This window comes from Lithobates pipiens, unplaced genomic scaffold, assembly GCF_037356315.1.
Source record: "Lithobates pipiens isolate NorthernLeopardFrog02 unplaced genomic scaffold, aLitPip1_a1.2 Scaffold_27, whole genome shotgun sequence".
Classification (NCBI taxonomy): Eukaryota; Metazoa; Chordata; class Amphibia; order Anura; family Ranidae; genus Lithobates; species Lithobates pipiens.
In genome coordinates this window covers 143,668,245-143,686,177 of record NW_027507788.1, presented here as the reverse complement: position 1 = coordinate 143,686,177, position 17,933 = coordinate 143,668,245, and the positions used below count along the sequence as shown (strand labels likewise).

At 47.7% G+C, this 17,933-nt stretch overlaps 1 protein-coding gene across 2 annotated transcripts in view; it reads left to right on the top strand.

Annotated features, from left to right (window-relative positions):
* Positions 1 to 17,933, top strand: part of SLC35E2B (solute carrier family 35 member E2B) — a 123,597-nt gene that overhangs the window by 94,227 nt on the left and 11,437 nt on the right. For both annotated transcript variants that reach the window (XM_077457598.1, XM_077457599.1), the window contains one exon: positions 9,776 to 9,921. In XM_077457598.1, coding sequence (XP_077313724.1) covers positions 9,776 to 9,921 — 146 coding nt within the window. The remainder of the gene's footprint in view (positions 1 to 9,775; positions 9,922 to 17,933) is intronic.

Below are 17,933 nucleotides of genomic sequence, written 5' to 3'. Positions count from 1 at the left end.
GTTCCAAAATTTCTCATTTATATGTAAATATCAGCATTTTGTTTTTTTTTGTTTGTTTTTGTTTTAGTTTTTTTTGCTAGAAAATTATTTGAAACCCCCAAACGTTATATATTGTATTATCTGAAAGCAAAATCCCTGTAGAGTAGAATGGTGGCTTTTTTTATTTCACATGATATTTGTGCAGCAGTTTATCAGATGAAAATTTTAAGGAAAAAATATACTTTAATGAATTTATTGCACACAAAAACTATTTAATAGGCAATTCTTTTGTAAAATATAAGATGAAGGACGTGGCCTGGGCCGGCATGGTGTGAGACGGGATCTCCGCTTGCCGTATATCCTACTTCAACTATCCTGGGGCTGCTAACGCCGACAAGACCCTACACTCGGGAGGCATACTGCCCTGCACGTCCGGAGATCATGTCACCTCCAAAAACAAAGCCGGATGCCTCAGTGAAGCTGGCCAGATATTGCCATACAGAGAAGGAGGCCGCAGAGAGAAGTGGTGCCCGCTCCCCTTCCGCATCCACCACATATCTGGACGCTAGGGTCCTGGAGGCAATCTCCGACTGCAAGAGCTCTCTAATGGGCAAGATAGAGGAGTTAAAGCAGATGTCTCCTTGCTCCGCCAAGACATGCAGATACTTAGAGAGCGGGTCACGGAGGTGGAAACCCGTATCGGCCGCATGGAGGACAAAGTACCGCCATTACAGGTTACCACGGAGCGCTTGCAACATCGGCTTACCATGGTGATGGCAAAGCAAGACGATATGGAAAATCGCCTCCAAAGATGCAGCTTAAGGTTCGTTGGCTTGCCTGAGGGCGAGGGGGCTCCGACCCCCCCCCCCCCTCTTTCCTTGAAAATCTACTTATCACCACATTCGGCCAAGCGGAGTTCTCCTCAACCTTCGTGGTGGAAAGAGCGCACAGGCTAGCTGCCAAACCCCCTCCTCCAGGCGCACCACTGAGAACATTTATTGCCAAGATGCTGAATTTTCGTGACCGGGATGTGGTCCTCCGTCTCACAGGATTGAAGGGCAACATCCCCTATAAAAATTTGGAGATCAGAGTCTTCCCAGATTTTTCGGCAGACGTCCAGAAAAAGAGAGCACTCAACAAGGCTAAGCGTCAGCTGAGGATCCGACACTACTCATATGCCATGCTTTTCCCCGCCAGACTCCGTGTGACTGGTGAGGACAGGGCGCACTTCTTCGATACAGAGTCTGTCTTTGCATGGCTGGCGAATGGCATGGCTCCCGCACGAGATCTTGCCTAAAGCTCCAACGGCTGGACTTGGAGACACACCTAATCTGCTGAGGAGAGACGGCATTGGGACACTGCCGGGACCGGACTTCTTACAGGGCTTTGACTGACCCCTTCTCCAGGTACTATATCTAAACCCCCCATGACACTTCCCCCACCACACCTCGGATCCCTCTTTTGTCCCCCTGCCCAAGATATCCCTCTGCCCTTACACTCCTGGACGCTCCTCTATGACTGTCCATGGTATGCCCCCATCTAGCAAAAACCTGAATTGCAGCCCCACAAGATCGATTGGCGTAGCAAGCTGCGACCCTTTATGACACACGGGACAAATGCCCATTCTCTTTCATCCTGTTTTACCCCCCATACTGGTTATCCTGTGTGCCTAAACCCGGGAGGCACTTCCCTCATACAGTTGTCCGACCTGCAGCTAAAAATCGCCCCTTTAGTCTTATGGGCCTTCACTGGCCTGATTGGCCTTATTAAGGACTGCGATGTGAATTTCAAGTTACAATGAAGGTTTCCCTGTTCTGCCAGACCCTGGCAATGCTCATTCTGAAATGTATCACGTGGAATGTTGGGGGAATCGGAGCCAAACCAAAGCGTGGTGCAGTCCTCTCCTACTTAAAAACGCAAAAAGCAGACATCATGGTACTAGTAGAGACCCACCTGATGGGACAACTCATGACGACACTCAAGAGACCATGGGTGGGTTGGGTATATCAAGCCCCATACACTAACAACTCTAGGGGGGGTGGCTGTGCTGGTGAATAAGACAACTCAGTTTACCCCACTGCTGATTAAATCTGACCCCCAGGGTAGGTACCTATTCCTACATGCTAAAGTAAATGGACTGGAACTCTTGATTATGGCCATTTATATACCTCCACCCTTTCAATTTACGGTCCTGACAGACGGGCTGACATTCATGTCTCAGTTCCCCACCGTTCCTGCAGTGTGGTTGGGGGACTTCAATAATGTAATAAGCAAAGACCTGGACCGTCTCATGATGCCTCCCCTGGTTTCCCCCAGTCATGCCTACACCAGGCTTGGCAAACTCCTACTGGACCTTGCCCTGGTAGACACGTGGCGCCACCGCCACCCCCTAGGCAAACAACACTCATGCTTTTCAGCAACGCAAAACATAATGTCCCGCATTGACTATATATTTGTGTCTCGCACCCTTCTTCCTAGACTGGGCAATGTTGGATGCCTCTTATTGGATCGAGCTTAGGCTTGATGCACCCCCCACATTCTACACTTGGAAGCTCAACCCTTTTTGGTTAGGATTGGTCCCAGGTCTAGAGGGAGCGAATGATGAATGGGAGTTCTACTTTCAAAATAATAGGAACACCGCGCCGCTCGAGATAGTTTGGGATTCTTTTAAGTCTCATGCCTGCCTATACTTGTCCCAGTATATTTCCAGGTATCAGAAGACTTTGTCGCGGGTAGTCGAACAAGCGGAACGGTCTTTAATAGATGCGGAGCATGAGTTTACCGACAATCCCTCCCCCTCCACGGCCGATCGCCTCAAATTGCAATCTAGATTGGTGAATAATCTCCATTTTGAGAAGGCTGAAAGGAAAATATTCTATGTCAAGCAGAGGTCATATGAGTGCGGGGAACGATCGGGGCGCCTACTGGCATACTTGGCCCATTTGGACCACAAACCTCCGGTGGTGGTCTCTCTCCGTGCTGCCACAGGGGTCCTACTTACTGACCCAGATGAAGTGGCTGGAGAATTCCGGTTGTTCTTTGCATTCCTGTATTCCTCTGCAGGTGACAGTCCAGAAGGGGAAATACACACTCCTAAATGGAATAAACCTCAGGTAATTCCAAATTGAGCTGCTGGAAGACCCCATTACTACAGACGAGATACCAAAGGCAATTTCTCTACTTTACTTAACCCCTCCAAAGCGCCCGGATCAGACAGCCTTCCTCGTGAGTTTTATACTATGTATGCTGAGGCCCTAGTCCCAAAACTCCATGAACTATTCTCCCACATATTTGAGTCCAAAACTCTGCCTCGCCCTGCATGAGTGAAGCTTACATTGTGCTTATCCCCAAGCCGGGTAAAAATCCAGAGCTCTCTGAGTCATACCGCCCAATTTCATTGCTCCAACTCGATATCAAGATCCTGGCCAAGGTCCTGTTGGTGCACCTGAACACAGTGATCCCCACACTAATTCAGCCAGATCAAACTGGGTTTATGCCTGGCAAAAATACAGCGTACAATTTTGAGAAGATTTCACATGAATATCCAGGCACGGCAGCAACAAATGGGCTCTAGAGCGATAGTGTCTCTAGACGCCGCTAAAGCATTTGATTCTGTCGAATGGGGATACCTGTGGGAATACCTAGCATGATTTGGTTTCGGACCCCGCTTTATCAAGTGGATCCGCCTCCTTTATCGAAACCTTTGTGCCAGGATCTTGATCAACGGGAGAATCTCGGAACCCTTTCCTTTCTCTAGAGGTACGCGCCAGGGGTGCCCCCTGTCTCCACTGCTATACGCCCTAGCTGTAGAACCTCTTGCTTCCTCCCTTAAAGCCACCCGGGAATAAAAGGTTTGAAATGTGGAGATTTGGAAGAGAGGATCAGCCTCTATGAAGATGATATGCTGCTATACTTAGCTGACATGGGTCCATCTTTACAGGCTGCCCTTGAAACCATCCAGACCTTTGGCAACTATTCTGGACTGAGAATCAACTGGGATAAATCCCAGATACCTCCCATAGATGTAGGCGCCCCTACAGCGTTACAGGCTTCCTCTCCACTCCTCAGAGTTAGCTCTATGAAATATCTAGGTGTCACAATTACCCGCTCACCGGAGGACTTTGTCAGGTTAAATATAGAACCCCTGATAGCAAATATGAAAACAAAAACCCTTTGGCCTGATTAGTTTAATTAAAATGATTCTCCTCCCTGGCTTTTTATATGTCCTCTGTCATGCCCCTATATACTTGCCTCTCAGGATATTTAAATCTATTAAAGCTCTCCTCAACTCCTTTTGTCTGGGGAACCAGCTGTCCTAAATTATCATGGCAATCATTGAAAAATCCTACTGAGCTCAGAGGCACAGCCCTACCCGATTTTAGTCTTTATTGCTTAGCGGCACAACTCTCACACTTCTTTTACCTGGACAAACACGACAAAGATCGATACCTGGCATTAGTATGCCCCCCACGCCCGAGGAACCACCCACCCCTTTCAAATTATCCTCAGAAATCACGCTGATAGAGGGATGTTAGGGTATAGGAAAGGGCTATTTTATCACCACTGCAGGTTTTGGGAGGTGATGAGACACAGACTTAACCTCCCACTCACACACTTTCACACGCCCCTATGGAATAACCCAGGCCTGAGGGAACTGCAAAATGTACCAGTCCACACTGTATGGCTTGCTTTGGGAGTGAGATACTTGTCTGACGTGTATCAGGGGGACGTATTGAAATCGTTCCAGCAGCTCAAGGAGGGCTTCGACATCCCCAACTCTATGCACTTTCGTTACCTCCAGCTCCACCATGCTTTACAGACACAATTTCGCGGGACCCCCCCCCAACGTAGAATGTCTAGACATTATTTGCACCCTAACAGGACCACCGAAAGCTAACTTCAACGCTATACAACTCGCTCCTCAGACCTCAGGCGGTGACCCTGGCATACAAGTTAAAAGAGCGATGGTTGGGGGATGTGGGGGAGATGGATGACAACAAGTGGGAGGATGCACTGGGTACCTGTAAAAAGGTCTCAACCAGGCTATACGACCGCCTTATGCAAACATATGTCCTACACAGGACATACCTGGCACTGATCCGGTTAGCGAGATACAAACCAAACTACAATCCCCTCTGTCCCAGGTGCAAATGCCCAAATAGCACCTTCTTTCATATTTTATGGGTGTGCCCAGTGATATAGGATTATTGGTCTCACATCGTACATTCACGACAAGATGGGTTCGCCCCTAACGTTATGCCTCAAACAATGCTTGCTGGGAATATTCCCCGACCCAGAATTTCATAAAATATTCCTCCAAGAATCACTCTATATGGCCAGGTTGCTTATAGTAAGAAGATGGCTTCAGGCTTTACCGCCGACACTGCAAGAGTGGATATCTGCAATTAATAAGGTTCTTCCCTACAAGGAGATATATGCCCATATGGGATGCAAAGCAAAGTATGGGAAAATTTGGGATACCTGGCTGGGTAATGCCGCCACCTGTAATGAGCTGCCAGAGTAAAATCTATGTTGAGCGACTGTTTCTCTTCCCTGCGAAGTATTAGAATCAAATACCTGACAAACAGCACACCTGAGTGCCAGAAATGGCTATTTTCTGTACCCATGTATCTGGTTTCTGTACTTTGCAATGGTTAACAATGTTGTATAACTGCATCTTACTTTACCTTGTTGTAACCCACTCTGCCAAATTTGTGCTGTGCACTGTTGTATTGCCAATGTCTCTAATGTAATGTGTTCTTGCTGCTTTCAATAAGACTCTGTTAAGTGTAAAAAAAATATATATATAAAAGATGATGTTACGCCAAGTAAATGGATTCCAAATGTGTCATGCTTTAAAATTGCACACGCCCATGGAATGGTGACAAACTACGGTGCATTAAATTATCCACAGGCAATGTTTTAAATGCTTTTACAGGTTACCCGTTTATAGTTGGACAGGAGGTCTGGTGCTAGAACTGTTACTCTGACGTTCGTGGCAATACTTCTCATGTGTGGTGCGATTACGGTTTACGTATGTGTGAATGGCCCCAGAACAGAGGCTCAGGAGCAAACCTGTTCGGGTGCCCCCATAGCAAGCTGCTTGCTATTGAAACACTTGGCATGAGGGATAGGCCAGGAGTGCTGCCGGGGGACCTGGGAAGAGGATTGGGGCTGTTCTGTGCAAAACCATTGCAGTGATCATAAGATGACTGATTGTAGATGCAAATGTAGATTTCTCATGACTATATCAACCCTCCTGTCTATCAAAGCAGTTGTTTGTTGGCCCCAGTAGTCCTTTGTGCCTCATACCTGAGCACATTATCAGTACAATAAGTTAGAATGATCTGGTACTTGGACGGTCTATGGCCACCATATCTTAGAACAGTTCAGTGTAATTTAGCAGAACGCTGTGATGATTCAGAAGGCAGACACAATAGTTCATTCTTTCACATTCATGCAAATCGGTGCACTTTTGAAGTGTCATGTGTAAAGTTTAGTCTTGTTACTATGGCAGAGCCAGTAGATAGGCTGAGTAAAGTTGGACAGGATCGACTTCTTGTTCAGCATTTGTGTGACCCCAAACTCAAAGGGCAGACATTAGCAATATACCTAATGTGATACAGCACTGCAGTTTACCAGAATTTAGAAGAAAATGCAATCGCTTGCAATATAGTGTGGTATTGTTTACAGTGCTGTGACAAGGTCCTGTGGCATCAAAAGCCAAAATCCCCCCAAAAATTATTATTTATTAAATGAGTGTGGGGCGTGAATGATGTGAAACAAGCAATATATGAGCTGTACCTGTGTGTTCTTCTTTTTTTATTTTTAGTTTTTTTAGGTTTTTATTTTTTTTTTTTTTTTTTAGTTTTTGTTTTTTGTGTTTGCAATAACACTTTGTCATCTGGCTGCAGGCCTGTATTTGATTATGCAGTTTAATTACCAGTGAGCGCTCAGTATCAGGATATGTTTCTTGTATTGTGAGTAATCTGTCAGGGCAGGTTTTACCAAGTTGTACAACCCATATCAAGTAGAGAACATTATAGGCTGTCACACAACACCTTATTTAGTGGATAAACCAAATCAAGGCTGTGCTCTTTATGTGACTAAATTATAAGCTGTGCTTTCAATAGTGATCTGTAAACTAATAAATTGGGCCTAATATATATATTAACATGCATCGGCTATGAGCTAGAGCTGTTACACTTTCTCCCATGGTTTTTTATTTTATTTATTTTTTAGCCTTATCAGGGGTTAGAATCCTTAGCAGATTTTGTATTGCGTTCTGTGTCTCCCTAAGGGCGTTTTACCCTCTTATTTGTCTTAGTGACCATTCTCACCAGGACTGAAGGTGAGGGAAAATCCAAAAACTTGAGTTGATACCCAAACAGGAATAGAGCAGAAATCTTCTAGTGGGAACGTGTTCCAGTGACAAATGTTTTAGTGGATTTACTTGGGTTTGGAGACCCTTCCCTAAGCAATCCAAGCCAAAAACAATGCTCCTGGATATATGGATATACTTAAAAATAACACTGCAAGTATTACTGTGATTCACTTTACGTCTCATAAACGTGAACACTCTGATTTTTTTTCTTAAAGGTAAACTCCGAAAGGATTACTAAGTACAATACATTTCCTAAAGTGATTATATCTGCCAAAGGATTTGAATCTTTGTTCATCCAGCTCTAATGCCACGTACACACATAGCGGACTATCCGACGGACTTAGTCTGGCGGACTTACCGCCAGACTGTCCGTCGGACTTTCCGAACGAGCTACTTGCCCACACACGGCACTTTTTCAGCGGAGTAATATGGCGTACTAAGTCCGCCGTACTATCCGCCCTACTTTTGAAATGAACGGACTCACCCACACACGCGGAGGAAAGTCCGCTCATTTCGAGCGCGTCTCCAGGTAGGCGGGGCCTGCGAAGGAGACGTCGCTGGCCCCACCACCTGGTATAGACTTGAAGGGGAACCCCAACGCCGAAAAAAATCGGCGTGGGGGTCCCCCCGGGTCCACATCAGACCCTTGTCCGAGCACGCTACCCGGCCAGCCAGGAAAGGGGGGGGGACGAGCGTACCAGGCCGCGTGCCCTCAACATGAGGGGTGCCTTGGGGAAGGGGGGGGCCCGCGTGGCCCCCCCCCACCCCAAAGCACCTTGTCCCCATGTTGATGAGGACAAGGGCCTCTTCCCGACAACCCTGGCCGTTTGGTTGTCGGGGTCTGCGGGCGTGGGGCTTATCGGAATCCGGGAGCCCTCTTTAATAAGGGGGCCCCGGATATCAGCAGTGCCTGGAGGACACTGCTATCACAGAGCGCGCTGCCCGTGCCCCGCAGTGGTCACAATCACAGGACCCCTTCATATGACTGCGTCCCAGAGCTAGCCGGCCACATTATAGCTGTCATTCGGTTATAGCCTGGTCAGCATATGGATAAGCTGAGCAGACACAGACCTGTCATCTGCCCTGCTCATCTCCGATCAGCAGGGGATTTTCAGCACAACTGTACATCTGTCATGAGGTACATTTTGGGGCTAACCAATGCTGACTTTTATGAGAATGCATGTCGCCTGTTACTTTGTGACTTTCATAGTTTATGGGTCACTAAGCTGGGAAAAAATATGCAAATCACAGTAAACTTCTGTCTTGTCCATTAAAGGATGCAGGAATTCATATGCAGTGAGGCCATCTACAGGCAATTTAGATGCTGGTAAACTGATTCTCTGAAGAGAAGCAGTTTCGTGGCCTCTTGCGCTTGGCTCCCTTCCGAAAGACATAATACTTGCAAGGTTCAACTGCAGGTGTCTATCGTTGGCAGCTACTGCCTCCCAAGTGAGGCTGTTCAGCAAAAACCTTCGCTGAAAAGGTCTATACTCTGTTCTATTGGGAATTTTTTCAACAGTTCATACACTTCTCCCTGTCAATGGTGTGAAGGTCCTTGAGGCCCAGGTGCCCCCTCTCGGGACAGTCTCACTTTCTCTTATGGACCCTCAATCTACCTCATCCCCATACTCTTTGGCTTGGGAACAGGTATCCCCCAGAGTGATTTATCATTCTCTTTAGGTAAGCAGGATTGTCTCCTCTATCCTGGTCTTGCTTGAAAGCAGGAGACCCTTCCACTGGAAGGAGCATCAGATTAGTCCTTTGTGGTCTTCCCTTGGATGTTGGCAACTTCCCCCTTCTTGGAGGGAACTGCTTGTTCCTTGCTGTATCTCACAAACTAATATGAGGAGTGTTTTGATGTAGGGCTACAATGATTTAGCTTAGCTTAGGTCAGGAGTACTACCCAGGGTGAACAATTGCACTTTGTCTGAATATGCAATTGTGCTTTATATATACATTCATACAGGCCACAGCAAAGCAAATTTAAAGCTCCATTCACATGGGCAATTAGCACAACCTGCAATTTCTGGTGGTAAGAATATGCAAATTTCTGCAGCTGGAATGAAATGTGTGGCGAATAGCTGAGGCTGCTTAGTGTTTGGGAATATATCTCCTTTATTACAAATCGGGGTTCGCAAATACTAAGGGAGTGGGTGGACATGCACTAGAGCAGTGTGTGGGAGGGGGGAGCCCTTGTATTTCTCATATGCATTATAGGTTCTGTTTTGACTGGTGTTTGCTTTTCAGGTAAAAAGGTAAAATGTGTGAATATTTATGTATTTATGTAGAAATATTTTAAGTGTAAAAAAATAAGGCAAAAAAAGAATAAATAGAAAAAAAAAATACTGACATTTTATGGAAAGGAAGACCATATGTATACTAAACTTACTCGTATCTCTGATCTCTCTGCAGGATGTACCACTGATTGGGAAAAATGCAAAGAATTTTAGCTACAGCTGGGACATTATTGTCTTACTACTTATTGATGGTGTCTTATTCCACCTACAAAGTGTCACAGCATACGCCCTTATGGGGAAGATCTCTCCAGTAACGTTCAGGTATGGTTATTCCACGGTCATGCAAATGTGGTTTCTTCTGAATGTTTCACCAGAGGAGGAGATTGGCAAGTCTGTGCAAGACATTGTAGTCAGCAGAGGGGAGCAGCAAATAGTTCAAGACAAGACAAGATGGTTTGCAGATTGTGCATTCTGAACTATTTTCCCCTTCTTTGAAAATCTAGTGTAATGCTGTAGAAGACTCAAAAACTTCCCTTTTCTGTTTATAGCACTTGATATATGAAATGCTTACAGCTCAACTCCAGGCTGATATAAAAGACACACATTTGAGCAGTAATAAACCCAAAAAGAAAACCATTATTAAGTTCCAGCTCATGGCAGACTGACAATGCTACTGTCTAAGGTGTCTGCTTCACCCAGAATGCAGACACCCTAAGGCAGGAAGTGTGCTGCTGACTGGTTCGCTAGGTGAAAAAAAAGCCTAAAATCGATAACTAATGCAGCCACCACATCTAAAGTTTGGTAAGCTGTAAGAGATTAAATGTTTTTTTTTTTTGGGGGGTGTTTCTGGAAGGCCAAGAAAACTTTTAGTGATTTAATGGCTAGAAAAGCAAAGGCAAATTATTTTATTGGTACAAAAGACCTACAGGCAGGTTGGACTGACACAGCAACAGTGTTGCACTATTCATCGGGAGAAAGCGTCATCTGCAAGCTCATCACAGTGATGTCTGGATTATGTAAAATAGCAACTACCAACTTTAGTGCAGTTTTGTGTGTGTGTTATTACAGTGCTAAATATATTTTCTTTCGTTCATTGACGGACACAGCACCTTTAATCTTGACCTTAGGGATATATCGCCACCTTCAGGAGAGGACTAGGCAGAGCATGTAAAAACTGCACAGTACTGCCCAGGGGTGGTCCTACTGGCTATAACCCCTCACTCTGCTTCCACTCATCTACTACTACTACTACTACTACTACTCATTTTCTGCTGCCTAGTATAGGAGAAGGACCTGGCTCCCTGTGGGGACCATTGGTCCTGAGGATTTTTTTCTTTTTTTCTGCTTTGATTCTTGTGATCTACAATCAACAGCTGGGCTGGTTGACAGGCTGGATAATATAGATTCTGATAGTCTCCCGAGCCTGGCCATCGAGCGTGAGGAGACCTTAGCTATGCGCTGGGTCGGCCACGACATGGCCCGTCTGATACAGGAGCGGCTGGTGAGCTATATGCTCTGGGGCACACATATGACCAGGCTACTGCTGTCCGTGTCACAGTGTGCCGTGGCCGACAGCCACCCCGTACTGCTCGGGTGATGGGTCTGTCTGTGGAATGCGTCCAGCAGTCCCTGCAGGAGGGATAAGTATGGTTCCACCTGTCTCGGCATTCCCTGGGAGGTCGACTAGGGGGTCTCTCCCTCTCCCTTTCTTCTCTCCCTGTCCTTTTCCCTCCTCCCCATGCTATGGGCCACTGTGTGACTGGACATAGGGGGTGCGGTGCATGTACCTGGCCGGGGGTCCTCTGGGGGGGGGGGGCCTCTGAGTCCTGGCAGGGGGCTGCGCTGGACGGTTGGTGGTCCACCCATCTTTTTCCCTGTTTGTAGGCCGTGGTGGGGTATCTGTGTGGATGCCATGTGGGCTGGCCCCCGCGCAAACCGTGGCCATTTCTCTGTAGCCACAGACCGTTTTCTTAATCGGCCATGTTATGGAAGTCTGACAGCCATTTTCCCGATGCCCTCAGACGTTTTTTGTTGAGGCGGCCTTTCTAGTAGCCTCAGTTTGTTTTACCTCTAGCGCTTGGTGGCTTTTTCATTCTGGAACGACGCAAAACTTACACAGAACACCTCATGGCTGGCACAGGGCAGCAGCACAGCGCAGTACCTGGGTCAGGGTGGTGAGTCCTGCGGGGGGCCCCTCAGTCTGTGCCAGCTAGGATTGTGGGCGTTTTGTGTGACTTTAGGTCCCTAGTGGTGACAGGCGAGAGTAGGTCAGCATTACGTCAGAAGCTGGCGCTTCTTCCCCAGACATCCCTGTTATTGGAACTAGTTCCCCTGCACCTGCAGTGTCTATGGACGCTCTGTTAGCAGTCCTGGAGTCCTTTGTTGCCAGGGTGGAAGCAGCGTGTGGGAGCAAGGGGGGTAAAAAAAAGCCGCCCCCCCACCGCCTTCTGGGGAAAGCTCTGATTCAGCCTCGGGTCCCACTGCGGCAGGCAGCCCCTTTTCTGATGTTGCAGAGGATGCGGACCAGGACCGTTCGGACCGTTCGGATGACTCAATGTCTGGGTCGGCGCAGGAAAAACTGTTAGTAGGAGCACTTATCACAGCGGTGTGGGATACCCTAAAGATGGATGATACGGCAGGGGCATCTACAGAGGTGTGTATCCCTTTTGGGTCCCACAAGCTGGCACCCACTGCTAAGGTGTTTCCCTACCTAACTTATTTTGATACGTTTATTTACAAGGAGTGAAGCCCGCAGTGGGCTTTTTCAGTCCCGAGACGAATGGCGATGCGTTACCCCTTTGAGGAGAGTTTCCTGAGAAAAATTGACATCTCCTCCTGTTGTTGACCCCCGGTATCCAGGTTAACCACTTACAGACCGGACCATTTTGCTGGTCAAAGACCAGACCACTTTTTGCGATTCGGCACTGCGTCGCTTTAACTGACAATTGCGCGGTCATGCGACGTGGCTCCCAAACAAAATTGACGTCCTTTTTTTTCCCCCACAAATAGAGCTTTCTTTTGGTGGTATTTGATCACCCCTGCGGTTTTTATTTTTTGCGCTATAAACAAAAATAGAGCGACAATTTTGAAAAAAAACGCATTATTTTTTACTTTTTGTTATAATAAATATCCCCCAAAAATATATAAAAAAACTTTTTTTTCCCTCAGTTTAGGCCGATACGTATTCTTCTACATTTTTTTTTGGTAAAAAAAAATCACAATAAGCGATTATTGATTGGTTTGCGCAAAAGTTATAGCGTTTACAATATAGGGATAGTTTTATAGCATTTTTATTAATAATTTTTTTTTTTTTTTTTTTTTTACTAGTAATGGCGGCGATCAGCGATTTTTTTTATTGTGACTGCGACATTGTGGGGGACCCATCGGACATTTTTGACACATTTTTGGGACAATTGTCATTTATACAGTAATCACTGCTATATAAATGCAGTGATTCCTGTGTAAATGACACTGGCAGTGAAAGAGTTAACCAGTGGGTGGTAGTGTAGGGGTTAAGTGTTCCTAGGGGTGTGTTACTAACTGTGGGGGGGTTGGGCTTTCATTTAGTGAACACTGATCTCTGCTCCAATCACATGGAGCAGAGATCAGCGTCACTAGTTGCTAGGCAGAATGGAGAAATGCTGTTTACACGGCATTTCCTCCATTCAGCCGTCCCGTGAGACGATCGCGGGTATGCCCGTGGCGATCGAGTCCGCGGGTCCCGCGACCGGACTCCAGGCGGGACCCGACCAGCGCGGGAGCGCGCCGCCGATGGCAGGACGGCATTGAAGATTGGACGTACATGTACGCCAATATGCCTGACCGTGCCATTCTGTCGACGTACATCGTCGTGCGCTGGTCGGGAAGTGGTTAAATAAGGTAACCACGATTCCGGTAGAAGGGTCTCCTGCTTTCAAGCATCCTTCCCACAGAAGGGCAGAGGCGATTGCACGGTCCATGTTTATGGTAGTCGGGTCAGCATTACGGCCAGTGTTAGCCAGGGCCCTGGTGTCACAGATGCTTACTGAATGGGCTAAATTGTTACACCGTGAGTTGGAGAAGCAACAGGTTTCCCCGTCTGCATGGAACTGGCAGACCAGTTGGTTCGGGGCCTGAAACATGTCTGATGTGGCCTTGGATACGGCCCCATTTTGCTTTCTAGAGCTTCAGTATCAACTGTGGTGCTACGACTCCTGATTTGGATTAAATGCTGGTCTGCAGCACTGGCGCATTTGCCCTTCCAGGGGGAGAGGCTATTTGGAGCCTCACTGGGTAGATTATATTAAGACTGTTACTGGGGGAAAGAGTACATTGCTCCCACAGCCCAGGAAGGGTAAGGAGCCACGCCGTAGGCAATTGCCCTCCTTTTCCACTCAGAAGCAGATTTTTCGTCCGCCCGGGTCGGCAGGTAAGCACTCCCAGTCCGATTGGTGCCTACTGAGGGACACAAGCATCCCTGGTTTCACAAACCAAACAAACCTGCGAGCAAATCTGTTGCCGCATGAAGGTTTGCCCCCACCGGACTCTCGGGTGGGGGGTCGCTTTCGAGAGTTTGCAGCCCGATGGACCTCCCTACTTTCTGACCAGTGGATCTGTGAACTGATTTCATCAGGATACAAGATAGTTTCTTTCTTGTCCACGAAACAGATTTTTTTTTCCCTCCAACCTTCATCATCTTCCGGCTCATGGGGAAGCTCTGTTCGGGGCAGTACAGGACCTGCTGCTGCGTGAGGTGATTCTACACCAATCTGTTTGTAGTCTCAAAGAAGGAAGGGGTCCATTCGGTCCTGGATCTCAAGGCCCTCAACGGCTTTGTGAAAGTACAAAGGTTCAGGATGGAATAAGTACGCTCCGTGGTCACTGCACTCCATCAGGAGGATTTCCTGGTGTCCTTGGACATCAAGAATGCATACTTGCATGTCCCCATATGCGTCAGGCATCAGAGGTTTCTGCGATTTGTGGTCGGGGTCGAGCACTACCGATTTGTAGCTCTCCCTTTTGGCCTAGTGTCGGCACCAAGGGGTTTCACCAAGGTGTTAGCCTCAATTCTGGCATTGCTAAGGCAATGAGGGATCGCAATTGTGGGTTACCTGGACGATCTTAGAGCAGCTAAGGGAGGATGTGTCAGTCACCATACAGACTGTTCGGGAGTTTGGTTGGGTACTGAACCTCCAGAAGTCGTGTTGATGTGTCTGGAGTACCTGGGCTTGATTCTGGACTCATCAGAAGTGAGAGTCTTTCTTCCTTCAGACAAGCTGCAGACTCTTCAAGCTGCGGTGAAGTTGTTGGTGTCCCGCAGGTGGTTGTCACTGTGTTTTTTTGTATGCGTGTCCTAGTAGCCACTGTCGAGGCAGTACCTTATGCTCAATTACACTCTCAAGTCTTGTAGAAAGAGATCCTGTCCAAATGGGACAAATCTCCGACATCCCTGGATTGTCAAATTCGGGTGAGCCAGCTAGTCAGGGAGTCTTCTCTGGTGGCTGAGATCTCCGGCCCTTTTGGTCCGGGAAGTTGTTCCTTCCTCTTCATTGGGCAGTGATCACAACGGACGCCAGCCTGACCGCTGGAGGGGGGGGGTTTGGGGCGTACAGTCGGCCCAGGGTCGCTGGACACGAGAAGAATCCCGCCTGCCGATCAATGTGCTGGCGCTTCGGGCGATCAGGCGGTGCCTCTTCACATGGTCACAGAGGCTGCAAGGGCGTCCAGTCAGGATCCAGTTGGACAACGCCATGGCAGTGGCGTATGTCAACCATCAAGGAGGGAGCTCGGCTGCAGCACTGGAGGTCGCTCTTATCCTCTAGTTGTCAGAGCGGTGCATGCCAGCTCTGTTGGCCGTATACATGCTGGGCGTAAAAAACTGGCAGGCGGACTACCTAAGTCGTCAGTTGCTGGACCAGGGGAATAGTCACTGCATCCGGATGTATTTTGGCTCCTTTGCCTAAGGTGGGGCACACCAGTTGTGGATCTCTTGGCTTCTTGACTCAATCGGAAGGTACAGAGGTTTGTGGCCAGGTCAAAAGATCCCTGGGCGGACACAGCAGACTCGTTGGTGGCTCCATGGGGGCATTATCGGCTAATTTATGCTCCCCCCCCCCACTCAAACTTCTAACACGTCTGCTATGCAGAGTGGAAGCCAAGGGGATTCCGGTGATTCTGATTGCCTCAGATTGGCCTCTACGTCCTTGGTACTCCGACATAGTACGAATGGTGGTGGATATTCCTTGGCGGCTGCCGATGCGAGAGGACCTTCTGTGGTAAGGTCCAATACTTCATCCTTCTACCGTGGCTGGTTTTAACGGCATAGCTGTTGAAAACCAGGTGCTAGGGTGCCAAGGTCTGTCCGATTTGGTAATCTCCACTATGCTGAGGGCACGGAAGTCATCTTCTTGGAAGATTTATCATTGTACGTTGAAGGCCTACATCTCCATGTGTGAGGAGATGGGGTGGCGTCAGCGCACATACTCAGTTTCCAGGATCCTGCTGTTTTTTGCAGCGAGGAGTGGATCAGAAACTTGCATTAAGCACCATTAAGGGGCAGGTATGGGCTTTGGCTGTCTTTTTTTCCAGCGAGCTTTGGCCACTCTTTCACTGGTGAGTACATTTGTTCAGGGGATCCCTCCGGTTCGACCACCGCTGCCTCCGTGGGATTTGAATTTGGTGCTCTCGGTGCTTAAGAAACCGCCATTTGAAAACATAGGAGATTCCCTTATTGACACACTCTCTCAGAAAGTAGTCTTTCTAGTGGCTATTACATCTGCCAGGAGGGTTTCTGAATTGGCGGCCTTGTCATGCAAGTCTCCCTACTTGATCCTCCACAAGGATAAGGCGGTGCTGCGTCCGTAAGCCTTCATTTCTTCCAAAGGTTGTTTCGGCCTTTCATCTAAATCAGGACATTGTGCTTCCGTCCCTATCTCCTCAGCCGTCACATCCAAAAGAGGTTGCTTTGCATTCCTTGGATGTGGTCCGAGCTCTGCGGGTATATCTGTCTGCTACGGCTTCTTTCCGGAGGTCGGACTCGTTGTTTGTATCGGTGGCGGTCTCGTCGGCCACCATTTCTCAATGGATCAGACAGATGGTGGTTCAGGCTTATGCCTTAAGGGGCAGGCACCCTCCTTTCCTGTCACCGCACATTTGACCAGGGCAATCGGTGCCTCCTGGGCTTTCCGACATCAAGCGTCCATTTCCCAGGTGTGTAAGGCAGCGACTGTTCACACTTTCACAAAATTTTACGAGGTTGATGTGAGCGCATCTTCGGATGCTTGCATCGGCCGCAAGGTTTTGCAGGTGGCTGTTTAAGGTTACAACTCCTCTGAGTTCTTTTTATTATGGGGGGAGTTTATTTTCTTGCTTTTCCCACCCCTCGTTTTATGACACTGCTTGGGGATGTCCCTAAGGTCAAGATTAAAGGTGCTGTGTCCGTCAATGAACAAAAGAAAAAATAGGATTTTTGTACTTGCCGTAAAATCCTTTCTCTGAAGTTCATTGACAGGCACAGCACCCACCCCTCCTATCTATGTTTGTACTGCTTTTTGACGAACTGAGCTGCTGGAAGCAGAGTGAGGGGTTAAAGCCAGTAGGACCACCCCCTGGGCGGTACTGTGCAGTTTTGCTGTTTTTTACATATTCTGCCTAGTCCTCTCCTGAAGGTGGCGATATAACTCTAAGGTCTAGATTAAAGGTGCTGTGTCCCTCATTGAACTTCAGAGAAAAGGATTTTACGGCGAGTACAAAAATCCTATTTTTATACATACAAGCAGCATAGGTGCCTTAGTCTGACTTCATATCTGCCTCAATCCTAGTATAGTGGAGCTCAGAGTAGAAGAGGAAGAAGCAGCACAAGTAGCAAGTCAATTGTGTTACAGGGTTCATGTACTAATTGGGATCACACTGATGGGGAAAACAGCCAAGTTACTGAGATAAGCTCATCAATGTGCTGCTTTTCCTTGCACTGTCCAGTCACAAGGTGGGTAAACAAGACCTGTAGGCGTTGCTTAACCGACTCACGTAGATTTACTGCGGCACAATGGCACCGCTGCGTGAAACCCTGTACGGGTACCGGTTCCCCGTTAAGAGCCGCCAGAGGGCCTGCGCGTGCCTCGCGTGCACAAGAGCCACACACAAATCCCTGTTCTGTCAGGGGAGGAGACATATTGTTCCTACTTAGTAGGAACAAACAATATGTCTCCTCTCCCCTGACTCCTCAGTCCCATCTCCATACAGTTAGATCACATCTAGGGAACACGCATTTAACCCCTTGATCGCCCTCTAGTGTTAACCTCTTTCCTACCAGTGACATTTACACATTAATCAGTATTTATAGCTCTGAACGCTGT